This window comes from Pogoniulus pusillus, chromosome 20 (assembly GCF_015220805.1).
Source record: "Pogoniulus pusillus isolate bPogPus1 chromosome 20, bPogPus1.pri, whole genome shotgun sequence".
Lineage (NCBI taxonomy): Eukaryota > Metazoa > Chordata > Aves > Piciformes > Lybiidae > Pogoniulus > Pogoniulus pusillus.
The window spans coordinates 16,752,279-16,775,129 of record NC_087283.1 but is presented as its reverse complement, the minus strand read 5'-3'; the positions used below and the strand labels follow the sequence as shown (position 1 = coordinate 16,775,129).

Sequence of the window (22,851 nt, the reverse complement as noted above, 5' to 3'; positions counted from 1 at the left end):
GCATTGGATGGCTTTACTATAAGCAATATTTAATTTAGATAAATACAACGCTAGCCTGTTGAAAAGTCCAGTAGAAGAATTTCACCTTGAAGAAATGTCATGAGATTTTAAATCACAAATGTTGAGAAAACAAAATGGGCTTGGACAGAATTATGATTAATACTGTGTGTCTTTGGCTTTTTTTTTTCCTATGTACTACCTGACATGTTCACCTATAAACTTGAATGCAGAATCGCCAGAGGCATGGTTAAAAATAGGTTATGTCAAGGTTTTCCTATGTCTCCCCTTAGGGTATATGGAGTTGACTGGCTACCTTGTAATACTTCTGCAAGTACTCACATATTTCTCACAGGGAGACCAAAAAGAAATATTTTTTCTCTCAATGTATTTTTTGTGTCTTCTTATAGCGAAAAAATAATTCACAGTGCAGGAAAGAAATTTATCCTCAGCATAAATGTGACCTAGAAGTTACTAAAAGATGGTATGGATGAGTTAACTGCTCATACTATCGAGGTCCATATCCAATGGAAAGAGTGACAATTTGTCACTGTGCTGATGAACTTAGTTATTATGGGCAATAAACACAATGCATTTATCTTACTCAACATCATTCTTCTACATTTAAAACCAGACAAAGGCAACAAATGAAGGAGATAAAATGGATGCAGCTTGGTTAATTTTAATATTTAAATAACATGCAAATAAAGCCCTCATGCTCAAAAATGAGTCACTGCTAATGGAGTGTTGGTGTACATTTAACTTCAAAGGATGCATGGATTTACACGATGAAATATTATCCTTATAAATGGTTGAATATAAATATGTGGGAATCAACAGCAATATCCTCATTAAAAATCAACATCCAATATTTTATATTAATGGTCTGGGTTTTGTTGAGCTGCCCATAGAAAAATTACTTTAATCTGCAAACTGTGGCAATTCTATAAAACTACAACTTGTGCTCCTGAGGGTTCCTTTTTTTAACACCTCTCTATAATCTGCCCAGCCTGCTGAGTAGCATTGACATCAGTAGTACATCAATTTCAGAAAGTGGATTATTTTTACTAGACAGCTATTGTGACATATTGGGTCAGTCATAAATGAAAGATATTCATGCAAGCATGCAATACTTGTAATGAAGTCTCACTCTGACCTTCTGTATGATTGATTCTGTAATTTAGTTTTCTCAGGCAGTGCCTGAAATGAAATGAAATCATGTTGAAACAAGTTTTGAATACCCACAGTGCACCAGGAGAAGAAAAATCTGCAGCCCAGAGGCTTGAGAGAGAGCAGCTGAACGATTTATCTCCATGCTATTATAGCCTTTGCCAGCATTCAACATTTCTTCTTCTTTTTTTTTCCCCTTCCCTTTTTTTTTTTTTTTTTCTTATTTGGCTTAAGTACTTAATTCTGCAGGTAGCTGTAAATGGGAAAATAAAATGCTGTTCAGATTTAAAATGACAGGACAGGAGTATGTGCAGGGGACTGATAAAATATCTTGAATAGAACTGACCTTTCATGTAGCTGAAAGTTACTGGGGGATTCATCCTCATAATTACCATATAGATTATTTTTATTTCTTTCCTGCAATGAAACATTTCAGAGAGCAGTAGTGCTGATTGAATGAAAATTGAACTTGTTAACATTCTTTTCAGCTTAGCCTGTTGTACATAACAGAAGGTTAGCTTTGATGAATTTCAAAATTCTCTTTCTGATATCTAAGAAACAGACAGTAAAATAATTGTCTCTTTTCAGTCTGATTTTTTCCTTTATTTAAAAAAGTACAGATGTTACAAAACCAGACTGATAATTTTACATTTATTGCTCTCCATATTACTTATGCTGCTAGAGAAAATGTGTTTCCTATTTGATGAACATTTGAGCCTGTTTGTATTTTATAATTGTTGCAGTGCTGTCAGTGCATTCAGAATTCTGCATGGATAAGGCTAATTCATAAAGGAATACACTCATCTTTAATTACATTGCTACTTAGGAGTGGCACTGTGCTTAAATCAAAGTCATGATGGTGACTACTGCTTTTCTTTCAGGAAGAGGCTTTTAAATAAACTGCTCAATGATGTGGCTTTAAAGAGCTGTGCTGAAAATTTGAGCTGGTACAAGACAGCATGCAACAGAAATTTCATTAATGCTTTGGAACAGCAATGCTTTTTACTTAAATGTCTAAGTATTTTTTAGTAATTTAAATTCCCAATTTACTCATTAACTTTCAATTAATAGATTAGCAGATGATTCCGAGAATGAAAGCTAAAAAAAATTGCTTTCAAATTAGGCAAATGCAGTTCTTTTGCTGCTCACCTGACTGCATGCTTCTAGTTTCTATCTTTCATTTTCTTCAAAAAAAAACAAACTTATTTATAAATCTCTCTGTTAATACCCAGCCTGCAATCTCCTATCTGGAGAGAATGGAGTAGGTTTTCAATTAATGCAGTCTTACAGCAGTGTTGTTTAGTGTGTTACAGATGAAACAGTTACTTCATGGGTCATTAATGTGTTTAATGCTTGGTACGGTCTATTAAAACAAGCCCTTGTTATTGTTATGAACCTGTTTATTGTCATCTTTAATACAAAACATGCAACTAATTGACAGTTATAATTGTTCTTTTATTGGAGTAGCAGCTCTTCTTACTAGAAAGAGATTATCTTCAGAGTTTTCTTATATCTATTTGTGATGTGATTAGTAAAGAAGATTACTGAACTCAAGTTTTAAAGCAACAGTGTTGATCTGGTTTGTACAGGACTCTCCCAGCAGAAGTGGCAGCTATTATCACCACTAGTTTGAATAATTTGTTGCAATAAGAAAAATTAATCTCAAAATTAAGTAACACCAAAATCAGCAATGCTCAGTGATATTTGGCCATATACAGAACTGTTCTGATGGTGACAGAAGCTTTGTCAAACTAGACCTTTAGGACTCAGCTGGGATTTTGCAGCTCAGGTGCCTGCTCTCAGCACAGGGACAGTCTGGTTTCTGCCTATGGATCTTAGTCATCTTCTTTGCTTATGGATGAATCTCCAGGTCTTTACAGAGTTATTTTTTCTTTTCTATTACTGTATAATTTTGGGGGGGTGTACTGATGATGTAACTGCACGGTTTTTTTAGTTACCTTTCGGAGTGTGTGTGTGTGCACAGCTCTCAGTGTCTCAGGGAAGGAGGACAATGGGCTGAAATCCCTGGAGACAACAGACAGCAGTGGCTTCTGCACAGGAGTTACATGCTACAGCTTTTAACATGATGTGAAGACGGTGCTAGCCTGATGATGTACTAAATAATAGGGTGTTAATAGTGTGTAGGTTTCATGTCCTCGGTGACATTGTAACACTGAGCTTGGATAATATAGTCATTTTTCTGCGAGACATGCTCTTCCCTCCTTTCTCATCGATGCAGACACAATGGGCCATCTGTTAATGAGCTGCTATGGTTGGAGAAGGAAAACGTATTCTGGTGCCCTGTTCAAAACTAGACAATTCATAGTAACTGTGAGGAAGGACTTGTCCATAGGACACAAAGTGGCAGCAGTTGCCAATGACAGAATTGCAGGTACTGATGGTGCTAAAGGATATAATAATTGAAGTGATGCAACTAGCTTACTGCCTATTGTGAAGCATGAGGGGCTTCTGCATAAAAGAAGAGAAAGACGTTGGCAGAACATCCTGAGGGGAAAATTTACACTGATTTTTCTGTATTAATAATATCTGACTCAGATCCATCAGCTCCAGAAATACTGTGCCATATAGGTATGTGGAAAATGATTCACCCCACTGGGAAAGCTGTCAGGATTTGGAGTGGAAGCTGAATCTCTGGTATTCCTAAGAACTGAGCTCAGGAGGAACCATGAGTATGTGTGACCAAGGACATCAGCTTACGTTAAGCCTGACCCATGGCTTTAAAATGTTGTCTCCTGAGTTTATACTCTGAAATCAGGTGCTGCTTCTTAAGCCAATCAATAAGGCAAGATGCTGTACCTAGTCTGGATATGTTGCACCTGACAAAGGCTTTGTTGTGTTCAGCCACTTGTGTTCTTGGGTCATGTGAGAGCTTCCTTTGAAATTCCCATTCTTCTCTGCTGTTACCATCTGTGTTTCTTCTTGGACAGCTTACCCAGTGTCCAGCTTCCACTTCAGGTTCTAAATTCTAAGTCTCTGTGGTATTTAAAATTATTCTATGTTGTCAGGTAGCTGGGAAAAAAATACTGTCTGATAACACAGAAGACCTACTTTTCTGATTGGTTTTACAAAACAGCAAAGAAAACCCAAACACCATCCAAACCCCAATAAAAGTCCCTACCCTCAGAACATAGCCTACCAACACACGTAGCAGTTCTTAAACAAGTGCCATGTAACCACCAAGTTGTCCCTACCCAGTTCCTTGTGCAGTTTTTGTTACCTTTGATACGATTTGTTAGTTGTCATGCTCCCTTCCAGTCTCAGCCCATGTTGCATACTGCATAACAAGGACCTTTGAAGTCTACCTTTGATTTGGTAGCTGATGCACCTGAAGTCACAGAGATTGTAACAAAACTGCTAACAGCATTTATCTGACATTCTGGGACTTAATTTCAGCTATCCAATGTTTGTTTGCAATGTGCCTTTGCCATTTGCATTCAGCGGACCTAAGGTTGTACTGCTAATTTGGAGAGAAGCTCCTCATGCCAACAGATTCATCAGATCAGAGTTGAGATATGTCATCTGAGTCACACATGTATTATGATCATGCTGTTGTGTACCTTGTCCAAAAGAAGTGTGATTCAAAGTGCTTTCAAGTATGGTAGATGTCTGGAGAGAAGAGAGCTTTTACAAAAGGGTGTAAAAATGAAATTGTAAAGAAGTTGTGAAATAAGTGATACTAAATCATCAGATCAGCCACTGTGGATAGGTTGGAGGGCGATAGCAGGCCTATGGAACCATCAGTCTGCAAGAGCAGGAGCCTTTCCAGGGCAGAAGGATTCAATAGCAACTGAGACAACCCAGAAACATTACTCCTTCATCCCATTTAGGGGACTGCCTAAGGAACCTATGGGATCATAGGGAAAGTAAATGGATAAGAACAACCTTCCCAAACAGCAAACACTCCCATGTTAGGGTGTGGAGACATCCTGGGTGAGAAATTTTAAGCGCTTGAGAGAAAAGTTTTTGTCTCTTTGATGGGCAGTTGTGTGATTTTGGCCTAGCTGTGAGCTTTTAGTGTTTCTTCACCATGAAATGCAGCATTTGGATAGAGGTAGCTGAGCATGCTGTGAACGAGCTGGTACCAGTAGGGGCCACAGAGCAGTGTTGCAGAGGTGCCTGGTCATGGGACCCAGAAGAGTGTTGGTCTGCAAAGTACCCAGAGCAGTTGGGCACATTGCTTGTTTCGAATCACATATCTGAGGTGGTTCTGCACTGCCTGTTATTGATCTGCTCCTACTGCCTAATCCTCAAATGTGGTTCCACAGAAGAATTGTTTTTAACGTGTGGTTTGGTTGTCTCTTGGCACTCTTAACCACCCCCTGTACCATGTCATGCTGTCTATTCTGAAGGAAGGTCTGCACTGCACAGGAGAGGATGAGGAACTGCTAATGTGGTTGCAAAGAAACCCCTTAGAAAAAGCAAGGGATGGTAAATCAGAAAGATTACAATAAACATGTGAAACTAGCTTGAAGGTGCAGCTGTATAAGAAAATCTTGTCTTAAAGCAGGAAATTGATTTCTCAGGCCTCTGGGATTGCCAGAACAGAAGGAGATAGTTGCTTCATTTTGAGGAATAAGTTGGTGAGCACTCATATTTGCTGGTTTTGGTTTATATTTCATTTCTCTTCTTGTCCATGCTCTGTTTATGTACTCTGTGTGAACAGAAAAGAGTAATTTGCAGTGTAATGGGAAATTCTTCAGGCAGCAGAATGTGCATAAGCCTTGTGACACCAAATGATCTTTTAGATCTGATATTTACTGTTTGTTGTAGCCTTCAAGAATTAAGTCAGGTAAGGTTTGATTTTCTACAGTGACTTCCTGAAAAACATGGGAGTTTTCTCATTGCCAGAGAAAAGAAACTGCTGCTTGTAGTGGATCTTCTGATAACTGCAGTTTGACAGATCTATTACTGCTGCCAGTATCTGAGGAGGGGAGAGGAAGGACACTTCTTCAGTGGTGGCAGTACCAAGTGCAGCTGTTTTGAATTCTATTAAGTAAGGATTTAGTCTCTGACCGAGAAAAGCATCCTGTTAGTTTGATTTGTTTGAATTGGCAGTGAATTCCAATCTTCTAAAAAAATGTAGATTAATGGATTCTTTTATCTATACTTGTGGAGAAAAAGAGTATTGAGGATTTCTTCTAGAGATATGCTGACTTGTGCAAAGGGAAAGGGAACAATTTACCGGCAGGGATGACTGAGGATTTTGCTCTTTGCACCATATTTGCTTCAATGTAAATATATCCTTTAAAATATTACATCAGCTTATGTTACATTGACACGACAGTGATGAATTCCTGAGGCAACAGAATATATAATGTTTTAAGTCAGCTTCTGAAACCAGAGCACAGCGAGCATCACCATGAACGTTGGGTTTTTACATAGTTCTTTCTGTTGGCGAGTTTCTGCCTTCCCTTAGAACACTGGCTCACGCGGTGTCGGATCCCAGCCCTACATCTTCCTGTAGGCACTTCTCTGGGCTCAGTCCTGACAGAACTAGTGAGACTTTTGCTTGAAATGTTGCCTATTTAAATGGTCGGAGGCTGTAGACATTGATTTTAATCAAGACCTTGGTACTACTCATGTAATGTTCTAAAAAGTGTTTCCCCAGTTATTCTTTAATACTATGTTGAATGTTTCTGAGAGATTGTATCAGGGTAGAAATCCAGGATAATACTACACATGTACATGGATGTGGAAGTGATTCTCAAAATGCAGAGTAAGTGGAAATTAGGATGTCTCTTCATATAATGGCTGGATGCATTTATCAGTCCAAATAAATATTAGCTGTTTGTCCTCCTGGATGCTTAGTGAGTTGATAATAGAAGAACAAACTATTTTTACTGCCCTGTTATTTTTTTTCCTTAGTTCTCAATGGTATGTTTTGGTTTTGCTGGCTCAGGTACAGTGTTTTTTGAAAAACACCTTTGATAATAGTGTGTAAACAAAAGTGGGGGATTTCACACATTCCTTTTTTCAAGTCTCATTGCTCTGTTGTTTACTTTCCCATGGCTGTTGAGGAATTGACGTTTTATCAGTTGTTGAGAAGTTATACTTTTACAAATCAATGTGAAATAAGCTGTATGTGTGGCATATGCCTTGAGATGTGTCCTTTGGCAGTATGGCTAAATATGATGTCTTTGGCATGCCTGTCTAAATAGATCAGAATACTTGTGAGTGGGATAGCTTGATGACCAGATACCCTTATGGCTCCTTTGAGACCTTCTCTGCATCAAAAGCTGAAAAGTCCTTGTAATGTGTGCTATTGGAGAGGTACAAGAGAGTGGTGACAGAAAGCCAATGTACATAGATACAATCAGTCACCATAAAGTTGCTTTGAGAAGGGGAAGCATTTGGGGCAGTATTTTGTCATTCTTCTAATGTTTCAAATTAAAGAGACCAGAGAGGTGGTTGGCATTCCTCTCAGTAAATGTGTCTGTACCTTAGGCTTTGTGTAACATTCATGCAGGAAAACCAAGGAAACAGTCATTTCAGTCTGTAGAGGATGCATACAGATTGTTTCTTTTTGGTTTTCAATTGCACACCTTTATGTCCTTGTTTGATTGTCATGCTGAGAAAACCAGAGGCTGAATTTTGCCTTGGCAGGTGTTAAAATCACCAGATTTTGCCTAGTTTCAATCCAGGATTGTAAAGCAGATCAGGCTCACTCAAAACTTGATTCTGCCCACTTGAGAAGGTGATGAATTTTGATCAGAACTGACCTGTCATTCTTGTATAATGTTTGAAAAATCCTGAATGCTCATCATATTTGTGCATCAGTTTTGCGTCTGGTTAAGTTTATGTAAAAGATCTTGTGATAGTCTCTAAAATTTGGACTCGGTGATCTCAAAGCTCTTTTCCAACCTGGTTCATTCTGTGAAAATTGCCAGTGGATTGTTTTAAGTACATGAGTTTCTCAGTTTTTGTGTAGTAATGTGATTAGAATGACATCTCAAGGTTGTCATCCATGTGTGTTCCTGTTTAAGATGATTTTCATTGTCAAAAGATTGATAAAAGGTTGGAAATTATATTAAAAATATTTTATATATGATGTCTTATTACCTAGCTGCTAGATAGCAAATTACAAAATATTGTTGTTTCCACTGCTAGCTTTTACTGATGGTTTTAGACTTTAAAAAAATGGAATCCTTACTAGAATGGGAAAATACTAGAAAAGTAAAAATGGAATTAAGTGGATATAAAAAAGCCCCACAAGCATCAAATAGTGTCAGAAAAAGGGACAGTTAAGAATTCATGGGCTTGTGTGTAAAATTAGATTCTGGGTCAGTGCAAGTCAAGAGAATTTAGTCTCAGTGAAATCATAGATGCAACCAAAATGACAAGACTTGGAGTAAATGGTTTGTAACTTATTTCATCACAGTTTGTTGCCTTAGAGTAAAGGCTGAGAAGGCCTGTACTGTGTAACAATAAAGAGGAAACAAAAGCTAGCCTTTTAGGTGTGCAACTGCCTCCAAAAAGTATTGCCTGCAAAATAATGGAGAAAGTTAACTTCTATGCAAGGAGGTCATTCTGATGGTCTCCACCTTCATTTTATCAACAGATTTTCTTCATGTGTCAATGTCTGTAATCTAAAATGAAGGGAGTAGTATGCAGAAGGTGATCTGCTTTTACAAAAGATTTTGAATTACTTCCCAGTGCCACTGCAAGTCACAATCAAAGTGAACCTATAGTTAACGGTAACAAATTTGCACAGGGGGTTCCCTGAATCAGATGGATATTTCAGCCAGTAAATCTGATGTTTTGATCTTTGTGTCAAGTGCTCCACTTTTGGCAGTTGCATTCATCTCTAAGGAGCTGCACTCCTTTGCTGATAATATTAGGAAAAAATAAAGAAGCAGGTAAAGCAGTGTGATGCAGTTGTGCACGATGAGCCAAGTTGGCAATGGTTTGGAAAGCATGGGGAGAATGAGGAGGAGATCTGGAAACATGAGCTAGGGGGTTTAACTTCATCTGTACTTAGGATCCAGGTACAACACTGTGTGCACTTGTATCCAGTTCCTTGTCACTCCATTAAGGGTCATTGCAGCTGCTACTGATTGTGATGCAGTTTATTAATAACAAAAGAGTTTACAGCATCTTAGTTTATTTCTCCTGTTTTTGTCTACTCATACAACAGCTATATACAATAAGGTTGCTGAATCAGTTTGTGAGCTATTCTCTTTGCTTATTAACTGTTTTAAAAATCTCTTCTGTTTAAATATTCCTTCATTGTGTATTGATCTGTGGTTAGAAATAAGGAAACTGAGTTGTTCTTAGGCAGATTCCCATTGACTTTGCCTTCAGGGTCTCGCTGCTTTTTATTTACAAATGTGGTAAGTGTTGTGCAGATGTAGAAGGCGACGTGGTTTGCCCTCAAGAAAACGTAGAAACAAAGCCTTGCAAGCACTTGAGTTTCTGAGACATGGAGTGCAAGAAAAATAAAGTCAGCGATTGGTACATAGCTTGCTGCTTCCACACGTGTTTGATTGTTGGATTAGAGATAAAAGTGTGTAGTTCTGTGAACAAGGATTTCTGGAAGTGATAAGGATTGCTCAAAATGGTTTTCCAGTGCGCTGCAGTGTGTGCGCTCGAGACCTGGCAGGGCAGCCTTCTTTACTTTAAAATCCCACTTAGACAGGATTGTTTAATACCTACTACTGCTACTAGTAACAGCTAAGAATAACTGAATGTCAGTAAGGGAAGAGGCTTCTCTCTCTGTATATATTTTCCCCCTTCCTCTCCCCCCCTCCCCCCCAGTTTTGTTTACTTTCTGTGTTTGACAGCAGCTTGTGTCTTCTCAGTTGCAGTGTTTTCCCTGTCTCATCACTCAGCCGTTTCCCAGTTGTTTATGTGGGGATTGCACACTGCTTCAAGAGAAGCGGTGCTTAAGAATGGGCAGATGCAGTTTTTATTCTGCCACAAAACTGCACCCAAAAGTGTGGGAGAATTGGAATTGGGGAGTGGGAGGTGTGTGTTATGTGATAACTACTACTGCTTTTAATTTATTAAAAATGCAATTAATTCATTGGAAAGAAACAACCTGCAATGTGACACTGTCAGTTCTGCAAGCCTATGAAAATAACGTTGCCTGAAGACACTGTGTGGTAACAGCTAATAACTAAACCATGTTTCAATCTCTTTTAGGACCAGAGTCACACACAAGTTTCCCAATATCGCCAGGACCACTCTCTGATCATGAGATCTATTGTCCATATGACTGATGCTGTTCATTCGGGAATTATGCCTCCTTCTCAGCTAACCACCATTAACCAGTCTCAGCTAAGTGCACAGCTGGGGCTAAATTTAGGAGGCACTAATTTGCCACACACTTCTCCCTCCCCTCCTGCAAGTAAATCAGCCACTCCTTCCCCATCCAGCTCTATAAATGAAGAAGATGCAGATGAATCAAACAGAGTAAGTCGTTCTGTGCACTCTAGTGAGTAGCTTTATGTCTCTTTGCTGTATTTCCACGGATGTTGCAGCAGCAACTCAGTTGCAGTGTGGTCATATAAAATACAAATGGAGTATGATTCAGTAGCTGTGTAGCTTCTTAAGATGTTTCTACAGTACCCCCACAATCCTAAATGTAAGAATATATATCCATACTTGGTTTAATACATACATAATTTGTTCCAGATTTTATAGAACTGGTGACTCTCTTAACTCATCAGCTTTGGACAGTTTTGTCATTTTGATATTCTCTGGAGTCATATAAAATGTAGATGCATTAGGTAGGAATCTAAGCTTCCAACTGAAAGTTTAGTTAATTTATAGTTTGTTTTAAATAAACTTGTTATAAAAGGAAAATACTGTCAACAAAGCACAGATGTTAGTATAGCACCATATTTAAAAGGTCTAATTTCAACTGTTCTATGAAAGGTTTTCTGACTTCGTCAATGGAAATGGTGCCTATGGAAAGGTCTTTGTACAGGATCCTTATATCTAAGTAAAATGACTTGGTGCCATAGTCTGTGCCTAGCTTGATGAAAGAGAGTACAGGGCACGAGGTGCACACAGGCACCAGTTACCTGTAATCCTGTGTGTGCTGCTCTGGGAGTCTCCACCCCAGAGGCAACAGGTAGATAGAGCAGTGCACCTGGCCCTGTGTGAGGAGCCATGGAGGTGAGTGGTGGGCACAGTGGGTGTCCACTGCAGGTAGATAAGAAGCCACAGAGCTGCTACCTTTCTGTACCAGAAGAGTGGGCTTTTCAATCTGTACCCCATCCCTAAGTCACAGTCTGAGTCTGGGAATCAGGAAATGCCTCCAAGCTCATCTTCGGAGTTTCTACTGTTGCAATGACATTTTAATGGAAAAACACAGATTGCCTGTCCAAAGTGTGCTATAGAAAAAATGTCAACTTTTAAAATACAAATTAGCTTTGTGGGGTGTACATTTTCAGGTCAGGCTTATAAGATTTGGCGCTCTCAGACATGCTTATAACAAGCAGTAACTATTCATGCGTTTAAGTGCCAGTGGATCTGATGAAATTAAGGTCAGACTAAGTACTGTTTGATAAGGAGAAAGCCTTGCAAACAAGACTGCAAAATGTTGCATACATAGTAGCTTTAACTGTATATTATTAGCTACTCTTAGTATTTTTTCAGAAGTAATCTGACTTATTTCATACATACATTTGACTGTTCTTGTTATGACTGTTTCTTAGGCTACTGGAGAAAAAAGAGCTGCCCCAGATTCTGGCAAGAAGCCCAAGACTCCAAAGAAGAAGAAAAAGAAAGATCCCAATGAGCCACAAAAGCCAGTGTCAGCATATGCCCTTTTCTTCAGGGATACGCAAGCTGCAATTAAAGGGCAGAACCCGAACGCTACATTTGGAGACGTTTCAAAAATAGTGGCATCTATGTGGGACAGTTTAGGAGAGGAACAAAAACAGGTAAAAAAGTCAATGCAGGGTTGTCTCACAAGAACTAAAATAGTAATCCTTGTGAAAAAACCCTCCTAGCTCTGTGCTGACAGGTCTATGCTGCTCCGTAGAGCTACACTTGTTTTCAAACTTGCCGAAGCCTTGGCATCTAAAAAGCATTTTGTTCTAAGAGCCAGTAGGTAGTAATAAAGGGTTGGATTTGTCTTCGAATTTTGAAGGGCAGTTTGAAAACAGCTCAGGTGATGTTGTCCTAGAGTCCTGTTAAGACCATCTTTTGATGATTCCTATCTCAAAGCTCTTGTTTCCTATTAATCAGAAGGTAGGAGAGGAAAGGGGAAGGTACAGCACATTTACCATTTTTCTTTGATCTGCTTTATGAATTTGTTACAAAGCCTGTCGATTTCCAACCTTTGAAGCCAGTCCTCTGTGCTGCATTACAATGTCATGTGTGAAATGTTATCTCCAGCTCAAACTTGGTACAGAATGTTTTGTTCTTCTTTGCATGCACATGTAACTCCTACACATTGATGGAAGGGGAAAAAAAAATCATTTGAGGCTGTTTGCCTGTTGATGCTCCATGCAGCTCCCAGTAGCAGTTAACGGAAGCTGTGATGGAAGAAAGAGATTCCGGTATAGGACACCTTCTGGCAAGATAGAAATTGATATTTTATATGAATTACATTTGGAAACTTTTATTCTGATCTAACAGATGGTGAACTTGATTTAAAGGTGAACTTCTATGATAACTAAAAATACAAATTAATTTCTATTTTTTAATGCTGTACTGTTCTTATCTAACTCAGTGGGACTCTCTCATACTGGCTCTGGGGAAAGCAAATTGTCCAAGCTCGAGGAACCACTGTTTTGAGTGTTTTGTTTTGTTTTTAAATTGCAATTGCATGGTTGGTTTTTTTCCCTGTTTTATACCACTGCAGGTACTTTTTAGGGTCCGATGTATACGGTATTACAATATCTCCAGTGCTTAGGGCAATTAAAACATTACTTCCTTGGGAGGTAAAGTGTGCATAGGTACTCTTGTCAAACACTTGGCTGCTCTAGCAGCTTTTTTTATCCACAGTAAATCAAGATAAATTGTCCTCCAAGATCAGTAAGTAGACTTCAAAGTCTGTAAGCACCTGCAAGAATATTTAGACCTATCAAGGAAGAAAAAGCACATCTAATGGTAGAGTGTTTTCAGACATTGTCTTCTGTTTCTTAGCAAGTGATTTTGAGAGCATTCTGGCAAAAAACTTCCTAATAATTGAAGTTGGTCAAGTTGTGGTGTCTTTTAATAGGTATATAAAAGGAAAACTGAAGCTGCCAAAAAAGAATACCTGAAGGCACTTGCTGCCTATAGAGCAAGCCTAGTTTCTAAGGTAAGCCTAAAAATGCCTTTGGTGTAATTCAAGTTAACTCTCGGCAACAGTGTTTAAATACTGGGGGTAGAGGTGTGGTGTTACACCAGATAAAGTAGAATCCTGTAATACAGCTCTAGAAGATCCTGTGCTGCTGCTTGAAATCTGCATGGTCTCTGCACACACACACACACAAAAAATCATCTCTAATGGCACAACAGTGATTGCCAAGCAATAACTTCGCAAATGTACATCTTGTTTTAACTATGGAAGTAAAATAGTGCACTTCACTACAAAAGTAAAATTCAGTCATGGAAAAATATTCTGACCTTTTGACATTCACATTTGCAATCTATTTGCTGAGTTTTGTTTTTCCTTAAGTGCTACTTCTCAAAAGACAGACTTACTTTGTGTAGAGATGGAGAGCAAAGCTTAAGTATTTCTTGCAGGTGAGGGGGGAGATAAAAATGGAAGATGGCTCTGAATTTGGGCAGCACTTACAAATGGACTATCTGGCAGTAAGCCACATGCAGTATTTTAGCAGATCCCTGAGTTAAAATAAAACTTGGGAAGAAAAAAAAGCTCTGCTGCCTCACTTGGGAATTTACCTTTCTCATTGGCAGCACTATACAGGTTGTAGATCTGGTATTGCATCTGAATGTCATAAATAGAAGTATGCTTATGGACATCTAAAATACGGGTAAAAATTAATCAAAGTGTTTCTTTCTCAAATAATATTTGATAAAGGTAAATTACAAAAATACCTTCATTCAGAAGGAAGCAACAGAAGAAAATAATGATATCTAATTCCTGGGAGTAGTTGCTTGAATGTTTGAATGCAGAGCATTAGTAATCACACAGAAGGTTGCTGTGTATTTTAATTAATTAATAAATACACAGCAGCAGATACAGTGCAGAAAAGCTGGAAGATTTCTCTGCCTCGCGTTGAGGAGCTTTGTTTTGTTTTGTCTCTAGGACTTATTTTCAAAGCATTCAGTATCACAGTGCTAACATCAATGGCAGGTGGAATTGTAAATACCTTTGAGGAAATTGTTAATCATAAGTTCCCTTTTCAGAAACATCAGAAATCATATTTTCTCCAAAAATCATGAGACCTGGGATGCTGAGTAACTTGTGGGGTGACTGCAAGTGGAAATTACACTTCTTAGTCTAATTCATTTAGTCTCCTCTAATTTAGTCCTCTTTGCTGTAGCTTTTTCATCCAAGAGGACTGCTGAGAGTAGGGGTGGAATAGACACCTCTGAAGCACAGTTAACACATTCTGAGGTAGACATCTAAAACATGAATTAATTGTGCTGGGAGAGACTTTTTCCCCTCTGCTTTCTTTATATAGGGATTCTAGGCAAGGATTCTGTATGTTGTGTATAATGCAGATGTGTAAAACTATGAGAAATTAATCCTACCCTTGGTGCTTAAATACATTTAATTTAAACATGCACAGTACTTTTAAATATACCTTATAAAACTATGCCTTCAAAGGCAGCAGAACACCTCCTTTATTGCAGTAGGCCTCTTTGGACAGCATGTCAAACTAGAAACTTCCAGGACACTGGAAGTAGACAGAATTGCCTAAACGTGGCACCCTGCTGATGTAACTGTACCCCTTCTGGTGTGTTCTGCTGGATACCTTGGCAATGTTCCCTTGGACCTTTTTATGTCTTGATGCCTTAGATGCAAAGAACAAGCAAATTAAAAAGAAGGTTAAGAAGCTTAATTGTTTATATGCCACTTGTGCCACGATAAGTGGTGTGGGGGAATTATGCTTTTGCTCAGATTTGTGTCCTGAAGCACAGGGGGTTTTGGAAAACATACAAATATAGAAAGCGTTGGGCTGGTTTTAGCTCTTTCAGCCACAAAAAGTATGTGACATCTGTGACTTCCTGGTGTTGAACAAGGGCATGGGTTAGTTGTTTGTTCAAGTAAGAAGTGGAAGTACCACATACAGAGACAGATGAAGAGGTGATGTAATGGGTTGGTGGATCAGTGATCTTTTTCAGACTGCTGATCCTTTCTGATAAAAAACAAAAGATGAAAAAGTCTCCCTGAGTGGCTGTGATTTTCATTTCCAAGTAGACAGTAACTGGTTTTGCTGTTATAAATTACAATGAATTTCTTTTCCAAACACAGGCTGCTGCAGAGTCTGCTGAGGCCCAGACAATTCGTTCTGTTCAGCAAACGCTGGCATCCACAAATTTGTCTTCCTCCCTTATTCTGAATACTTCCCTTTCTCAACACACAACAGTGTCAGCATCTCCTCAAACTCTTCAACAGTCCCTTCCCAGAGCAATTGCTCCAAAGCCTTTAACCATGAGACTGCCAATGAACCAGATTGTAGCTTCTGTTACTGTTGCACCAAACATGCCATCAAACATTGCAGCTCCACTGATAAGCTCTATGGGAACAAATATGGTGGCACCACCATCTTCGTCTCAAGTCAGTCCCTCCATGCAAAGCCAGCAGCACCAGATACAGCAGCTCCAGCAGCAACAGATACAGCAGATGCAACAGCAGCAAATACATCAGCATCAAATGCATCAGCAAATACAACAGCAAATGCAACAGCAGCATTTCCAGCACCACATGCAACAACATTTGCAGCAGCAGCAGCATCTTCAGCAGCAAATTAATCAACAGCAAATGCAGCAGCAACTGCAGCAGATACAGCTTCAACAAATGCAGCAGCAGCAAATGCAGCATATGCAACACCAGTCACAGCCTTCTCCTCAGCAGCATTCTCCGGTAGCCTCTCAGATCACTTCTCCCATTCCTGCCATTGGGAGCCCACAGCCTGCACCTCAGCAGCACCAGTCGCAAATACAATCTCAGACACAGACTCAAGTATTATCACAGGTCAGTATTTTCTGAAGATAAATGATCTTGCAACATGGTTTTGTGTTGGTGGAGGGGGTAGGAGTAAACCATATATGGCTGAAAACTGTAAATTGTCGATGGTAGTTATGCAGGGATGCATAACAGATCAAATGATCCTCTAAAGTGTCTATTAGATAGGCAATAACGAACTACAATGTAGCTGTGTATCATCTTTTAGCTGACTATAAATCATTTTGTTTAAAAATATTTAAAACAAACAAAAGCAAAAACAAAACACTAAAGCTGTGCTCTTTTTCATGTGATGCCTTTTTAATTTATTTAAGCTTTACCTACAATATGTGAATCAGATGGCCTAGTAAGTACCTGGACCTTATGAATGCAAAATGGCCTTTCAGAGTTCTATGATACAACCCTTCTTTCTCTAAAAGCGAATAATGCACTTCAAGGCAGTATGAACTCATGAAGCCCTTAAAGCACAGTTGTAACTACCTGTAAAGTGATGATTGGATTTCATACAATCATACTGGTATGACATGAGTTGATGGCATTTTTTGTCACGACAGAAATAGAGTAAATCACAGATTTTTGCCAAAGCTCTTCATCTTTTTTTCCTCCTCTCAATGTCTTCAGAAAAAACAAATGCAAGTAACTGAACTTCAATGTTTGACCCAACCTTTCACTTCATTTCTCCAAGTGAACCTGCCATAGTTTGTAAGAAAATATATATTGACGTTTACCCTCTTATGTTAATTCCAGTTACAGAACAAATGTGAATATTATATTCTGTGTCGAAGTGATGAGTTTCAGATTTAATACACTGTATTTTTAAAAGGGAAATGCACTTAAACAAAACTGTTACTACAGAAAGCTAAGATGAAAAATGCAAGAGTTTTTAATACACTGTAAAACCGGTAGAATATTTAAAGGAAGCTCCACAACCGAATAATCAATGTAAATATTTTCTTTAAAAGTTGTAAGTTTTCATATCATGTGTTGTAAAGTTTTCATAAACGAGGCTTTAATGTAAACACTGGTAACATGAATTATTAATTGCTACATTGCTTATTGTGTTTTTATGCTGTTTTATACTTTTTTATGAGTTACGATAGCAGCGATTAAGTTGTTTGTATTTTGCTTATCTAAAATAAATGCTTTTATCTTGCTATAGAATAAACACATTTCAGTAAAACTGATGAGCCAGAAGTCTTTGATAGAAAACCAGCAATGTTTCCTTCTGCAAGTGCTTTCTAGAAAAATGTGGGTTTGGGATTTTATGAAACATACTGGGTGAAGAGGTACCGATTGGAACCACAAATGTGATCAGCTCTTGTATCCATTGAGATGTGCTGCTGAAGTCATGCACAGCTTCTTGAGGTTTGTCCAGAGAGAGAAAGCAGGTGGTATTTGCACCGCCTTTTTGCTACTCTGTGTTACATTTATGTGCAGAAGCAGGACAGCAAATCTGTCTCTGAGCAGTACTGCTCAGAGATGCAAATAAGCACAAGTTGCTGGTTTCTTTGTGTGTTTGAGTTTGCAGGTGTAAACGCAGCTATTGCTGTGGTCTTCCTGTCTGTAAGCCCTCAGCCCTAACTTGGGCTAATCCTGAGTTGTCTGACTTTTGGTTTACGGTAGAAGCTAAGCCATGGTAGGGAGGGGGATGGAGAAGGCAGATATTTCATATGAAAGACTTGGAAACGTTCACATGCAGTGTGTTGTCAGGTTATTAGTGCTTTTCAGATATTTTTAGTCTGGTCAGAGAGGAGAAATCCTTTCTTTTCTTCTTTGCCTGCGATATCTGTGCTGAAAGTGCGGTGTGACCACTATCCCCAGTTGTCTTGCATGATTAATTACAGCATCTGTCCTGTCAGAAGCTATAATGAAGAGGTCTTGATAAAAATTGCAAATTACCACTGGCAACAATCTTAAACTGCTTATGATAAAATGAAAATTAAAACCAGCAAGTGTCAAACCTGAGCCGAATCCTAATCCTGTTTCAGGCAGTGTCCATGGCTACCATGCTCAGACCACAACTGAAAAATAATGGAATATAGATCCCAAAAAAGTTGCAGCCAGACTTGAGGGAAGAGGTACTATACTCTGTGAGTTTATTAATAATGAATTAGCTTTCAATATTTCATCATCCTCAGGTACTCTGTTTATTATGTACAAATATTGAACAGCAAGAGATTCTAATTATAAATTTATAGATTTCTTGGAGCAGAAAAAATCCTGTATAAATTGAAGCTTTTCATAAGAGGTGCTAGTTGACAGCTACCCATGCTCCTAATAGCCTTAGTATGATGTCTAATAATGTCTTGGATGGAGGATGTTTATTCCAAGTGCAAAGAAGCCTGCTTGCATTAGAAATGGCACAGCAGAGGCTGGTTGGGAGAGATTCTTGTGTGTGTCGGTTTTAACCAATGTTACATAACAAAGGGAACCATTTTATAGTCATTTTGAAACCTTTCGACAAATGTCTTCAGCAATAATTGCTAAACTGCATGTGACAGTAATTGTGTATTAGTTCTGTAATTGTCATTTTGAAGACCTATGAAGTATCGTTGGAAAAATGTCACTAGTGATAAGAGTTAATTACAACTGAAGTCTGTTTTCAACTATTTGCACCGAGAAGCAGGTGTTATTACACTCATTAAATGGTTTCATAAATCCAGGGTTTTACCACATTTGATTAAGAGCTGCTGAACTACTGATGGTCAATTCCAGGAAAAAAATAGTTTTAATTACTGCAGCTAAAAAAAAAAAAAAAAAAAAAAAAAGAGTAGTCATCAAGCAGGACCTGTATATTTTCAGTGTCAAAATTTGAATCTTGAAAAACTGGAGCATCCTGCTGCTTGCTACCAAATTATATTTTACATTACCCACAATAGCATATTGCAGAACATCTTGTGTTTCAAACTGTGCAAGTTGGTGTTCGTATTCCCTAAGTCTAAGTGAATAACTTTGCTATCGTAGGTCATAAATAAAACTGTTAATTTAAATTGCTTAATATGCATCTTACACAGGAAAAAATATCCTTATGATTTCAGTTTTGTTCACGGTTTAAAGAATGTTTTTCTTCCTATCATTTACAAGCACTTAACTGCTCCCTTCTTTTCCCAAGGTTTCAGATGCTTTATCACCCCAGTTAACCACATTCTACTTTCACATTAACCCAGGTTGACACATGATGAAAGAACATAAGGAGGTTTAATTTTTAGCTGACACAGGGTCATTAGTTTCTAACTTGGAGAACAAAGCCTTTAAATACCTCTATGCAACATAATCTCAATTTTATATTATCACCTGACCATTGTGGTTTGCAGAACAGATGGATTAAATATCTCAGGTTTAACCAGAAGTCTTGCACTGACTCTGTTCAATGGGGATTGGCTATTTGAATGGCTCCTTTTCCATTTCTCACTTCACGGAGTATTTTGCATCACTGGACTTCATTCTAACCTTTCCCTCCCCCCTTTGTTTGGCTTTTGTTTTGCAACAGCTGTTATTATCGTTTTTGGTCAGCTGTGATTGCTGGAGGCAAAATAGGACCAGATGGTGTTTTGCTATGCATGAATGGCGAGTTAGAGGAGTTTAGATTGAATAGGCCAAGTTTGAATGGTGTCTATGCACCACCTGCCCTCTTCAGCAGCAGCACACACATCATAGAAGCATGATCTGTCTCAGACCTACTAGAATTGGATGGGAATGGAGAGTGCCTCGTTGGATTTTCTCCATATTTATTGATCTTCCATGCACTAACAGCATAATGCAGTACACAGTCAATTTGAGTTAATTGGATATGACACAGCATGTACATGTAATCTATCACTGTAGTCTCCTGGTACCCTTTAGGTTTTGCTGCCACGAGAACACGCAGCGTTAGCCTGCATTAATAGGCTAAGTGGATGGAAGTAAAACAAGATCGTTGCAGGGCTTCGTTTAACAAAATATACTGTAGTTTTAAATTTATATCATTGAAACTGCCAGAGATACAGTCAGATACAAACAGTTTGGATGTGAGAGACTGGACTGAGTGTTTTGGCATGTAACAGAACATACCTCATTCCCATACTTCTCTGCAAGGTTTGCCAGTGGAACTGAAATGAACAGTTGACTAAAGTAGGGAGTAGCATCAGCAGGGATGAGCTGGTGCTGTTCAGAAAGAGGGATGTGTGTTTACATGGAGGAATCTGCTTGGTAGCAGAAGGGACATTATAGTAAGCAAATACTGATTGCCAGCTCTTAAAACACCGAAATTGAAATTAGACATCCAGAATGGGTTTAGAGTAGCAAAGGGCTGCTTTGGTGCCGCAAAAGCGGTCATAGAGGTAGAATTTACGTGTTACAGAAATTTGAGATCTGTTCTATCCCTCATTAAGGCTGACTGAAAGACATGGGATGTGTGAGAGTCGTGTCTGGGCATTACAGAAGAAAATACATAGGCTGCAAATAACAAAATCTGTGTCAATAGCATATAATGCATACATTGCTCAAATTGTTCCAGCAATGGGATGTTTAAAAGCCTACTTATGTATGTAACAGAGAGGTTGTGATCATGCTCTGCCTAAGTTGGTGGGAGCTGCTTACTCAGTCTTTGTCTGTGGTGTTAGGTAGCCGAGTGAGCTACTTTATTATGAAAATTGCATTCAACTGAAAAAATGCTAAATATTTTCAAGTGCCTGTGGGAAAAGCTAGGTTTGTATTAAAGGATTTGGTTCTTAGAGTCACCAAGAAGTTAATGCTTCTCAGGTGCATCTGAGGGAGAGAATTTTCGATTATAATACTGAAGTCTTTCAGGAGAGAATTTATGGCTCTGAATGAGCTGTTCTGACACTTCAATAAGCTATGCTGGAGATTCATAATGCACTCTGTTTACCTCAGTTAAAAGGTAGAAGTGGTATTTGAAATGGTGGATTTTGTCCAAGTTTGTGGAGCTCCAGCCCCTCCACAAACCAAAGCAGTGCAGAGTTTTCTTAAAAGGTTCAAAATTAAATTTATTTTAATCTTCTAGGTAAATACAGTTGAACGGTTAATTACATTTGATGTGGCAGCATAGTAATACAGGCACTTCCTACAGGTATCATTTATTTTCTTTCCCCTCCGAGAATGTTTTTTATTGATATGGCCACCTTTGGTCTGTTATTTCCTCCAGACTGGAGTTGTTGCATTACTTTAACTTGGCTGCTCTAATTGAAACAGAAAGGCTTTGATCCAGCAAATCACTTAAAATGAGTGGATAATTCGTGTATGTAAGTAGTAATTTCATTAAAGTGACTGCTCATATGCTGTGTTACACAGTTGCTCAAGTGCTGTCATAGATCAGGGGTCTAATTGCAAAACATTGTATTTGTTTTCCAAACAATTCCAAGTAGCAATAATAATAATAATCAGCACCTGAAAGCAACATAGTCTAACTCATGTTTTCTGTGTTCCCTTGTATTAGATTCTGTTCTAAACAGGTCTGTTTTTCCAGCACAGGTATCTAACCTTTGTGCTGATTCAGTGATTGTGTATCATCATAAATGTGTGAAGAATTAACCACCTGACTGGTGATTTGTATTCTGAGTTATGTGGGTTTATACTAGGCATAGGTCTGAAAACCTGTGCCTGGATCAGCAGTCACAGCCCTTGACTGGGCAGGTGCCTTGACCAAATATTTGTATTTACAAAACAGAGAAGTCAGTGCAGGCAAACAAAGCACCATTATACCTACTGGCAATATTTGTGAAACCTAAGGGGCATAGTTACTACAGGCTGGTTTATTTTCAATGCTATATGCTAGTGTAATCATAAACACTGCACTGGCATAAAGACATAATAAATCCCACGTGTTATACTTTTATCACTGGTAGCTTCAGGTGCTTCATTTTTGAACTGGTTTTGGTGTTCCACACATCATGAGAATTGACCATACAGCATGGATATTTTAAAACATGAGTAGGCTGTACTATGGCTTATTTTTTTTCCTGTTCCTAATTTTAGAAGTGCTCAATGTTCCATGTGTGAAACTTAGAGCTCATTTTTGAAAATTCTCCTGTATCAGCTGTTGATTAGGGGATTCTCACTGCTGCTCTGATGTGTATGTGTGTATTTAGAACTACCCATGTATGACTTCCAGCCTCAGAGAAAACCACCTTTTCCCATGTGACCTTAGCATGTGGTAGTGACTTTCTTGCTCTGGACTTCAGTGATAAGGATCAGACAGCTGTAGAGCTGCACTGTGGCACTGCCTAAATCACAGTCTCTGTTTCTCCCTACATCTCACTTTTTCTATTGTTCCTTTACACATTTTTCTCTGCTTTGCTAAGAACAGTAGCATCTGGGACTTGCTTGCCTCATGCCAGTTCTTGCACCCTGCCCCTGTCTGCTGATGCTGACCACCTATTGAAAGCTCTTCTTGAAGAGCTTCTCTTTCAGACCCTCTTCCTCTTCCTCCTCTCCTGATGATCACAGGGATATAACATGTATGGTTACATACATGTTACACATTCGTTTGTAAAAAGAGACATCCAGATGTGGTTTTTAATGTTCTGTGAAAAATGTCTAAAATACCTGTAAACATCAGGCATGTATCT

The 22,851-nt window shown here is 38.6% G+C and overlaps 1 protein-coding gene across 1 annotated transcript in view; it reads left to right on the top strand.

Annotated features, from left to right (window-relative positions):
* Positions 1-17,421, top strand: part of TOX3 (TOX high mobility group box family member 3) — a 73,261-nt gene extending 55,840 nt beyond the window's left edge. Inside the window, 4 exon segments of the mRNA XM_064160370.1 lie at positions 10,330-10,599; positions 11,850-12,077; positions 13,364-13,444; positions 15,572-17,421. Coding sequence (XP_064016440.1) covers positions 10,330-10,599; positions 11,850-12,077; positions 13,364-13,444; positions 15,572-16,309 — 1,317 coding nt within the window. The 3' untranslated portion in view covers positions 16,310-17,421.
* The last annotated feature ends 5,430 nt before the right edge of the window (positions 17,422-22,851 follow it).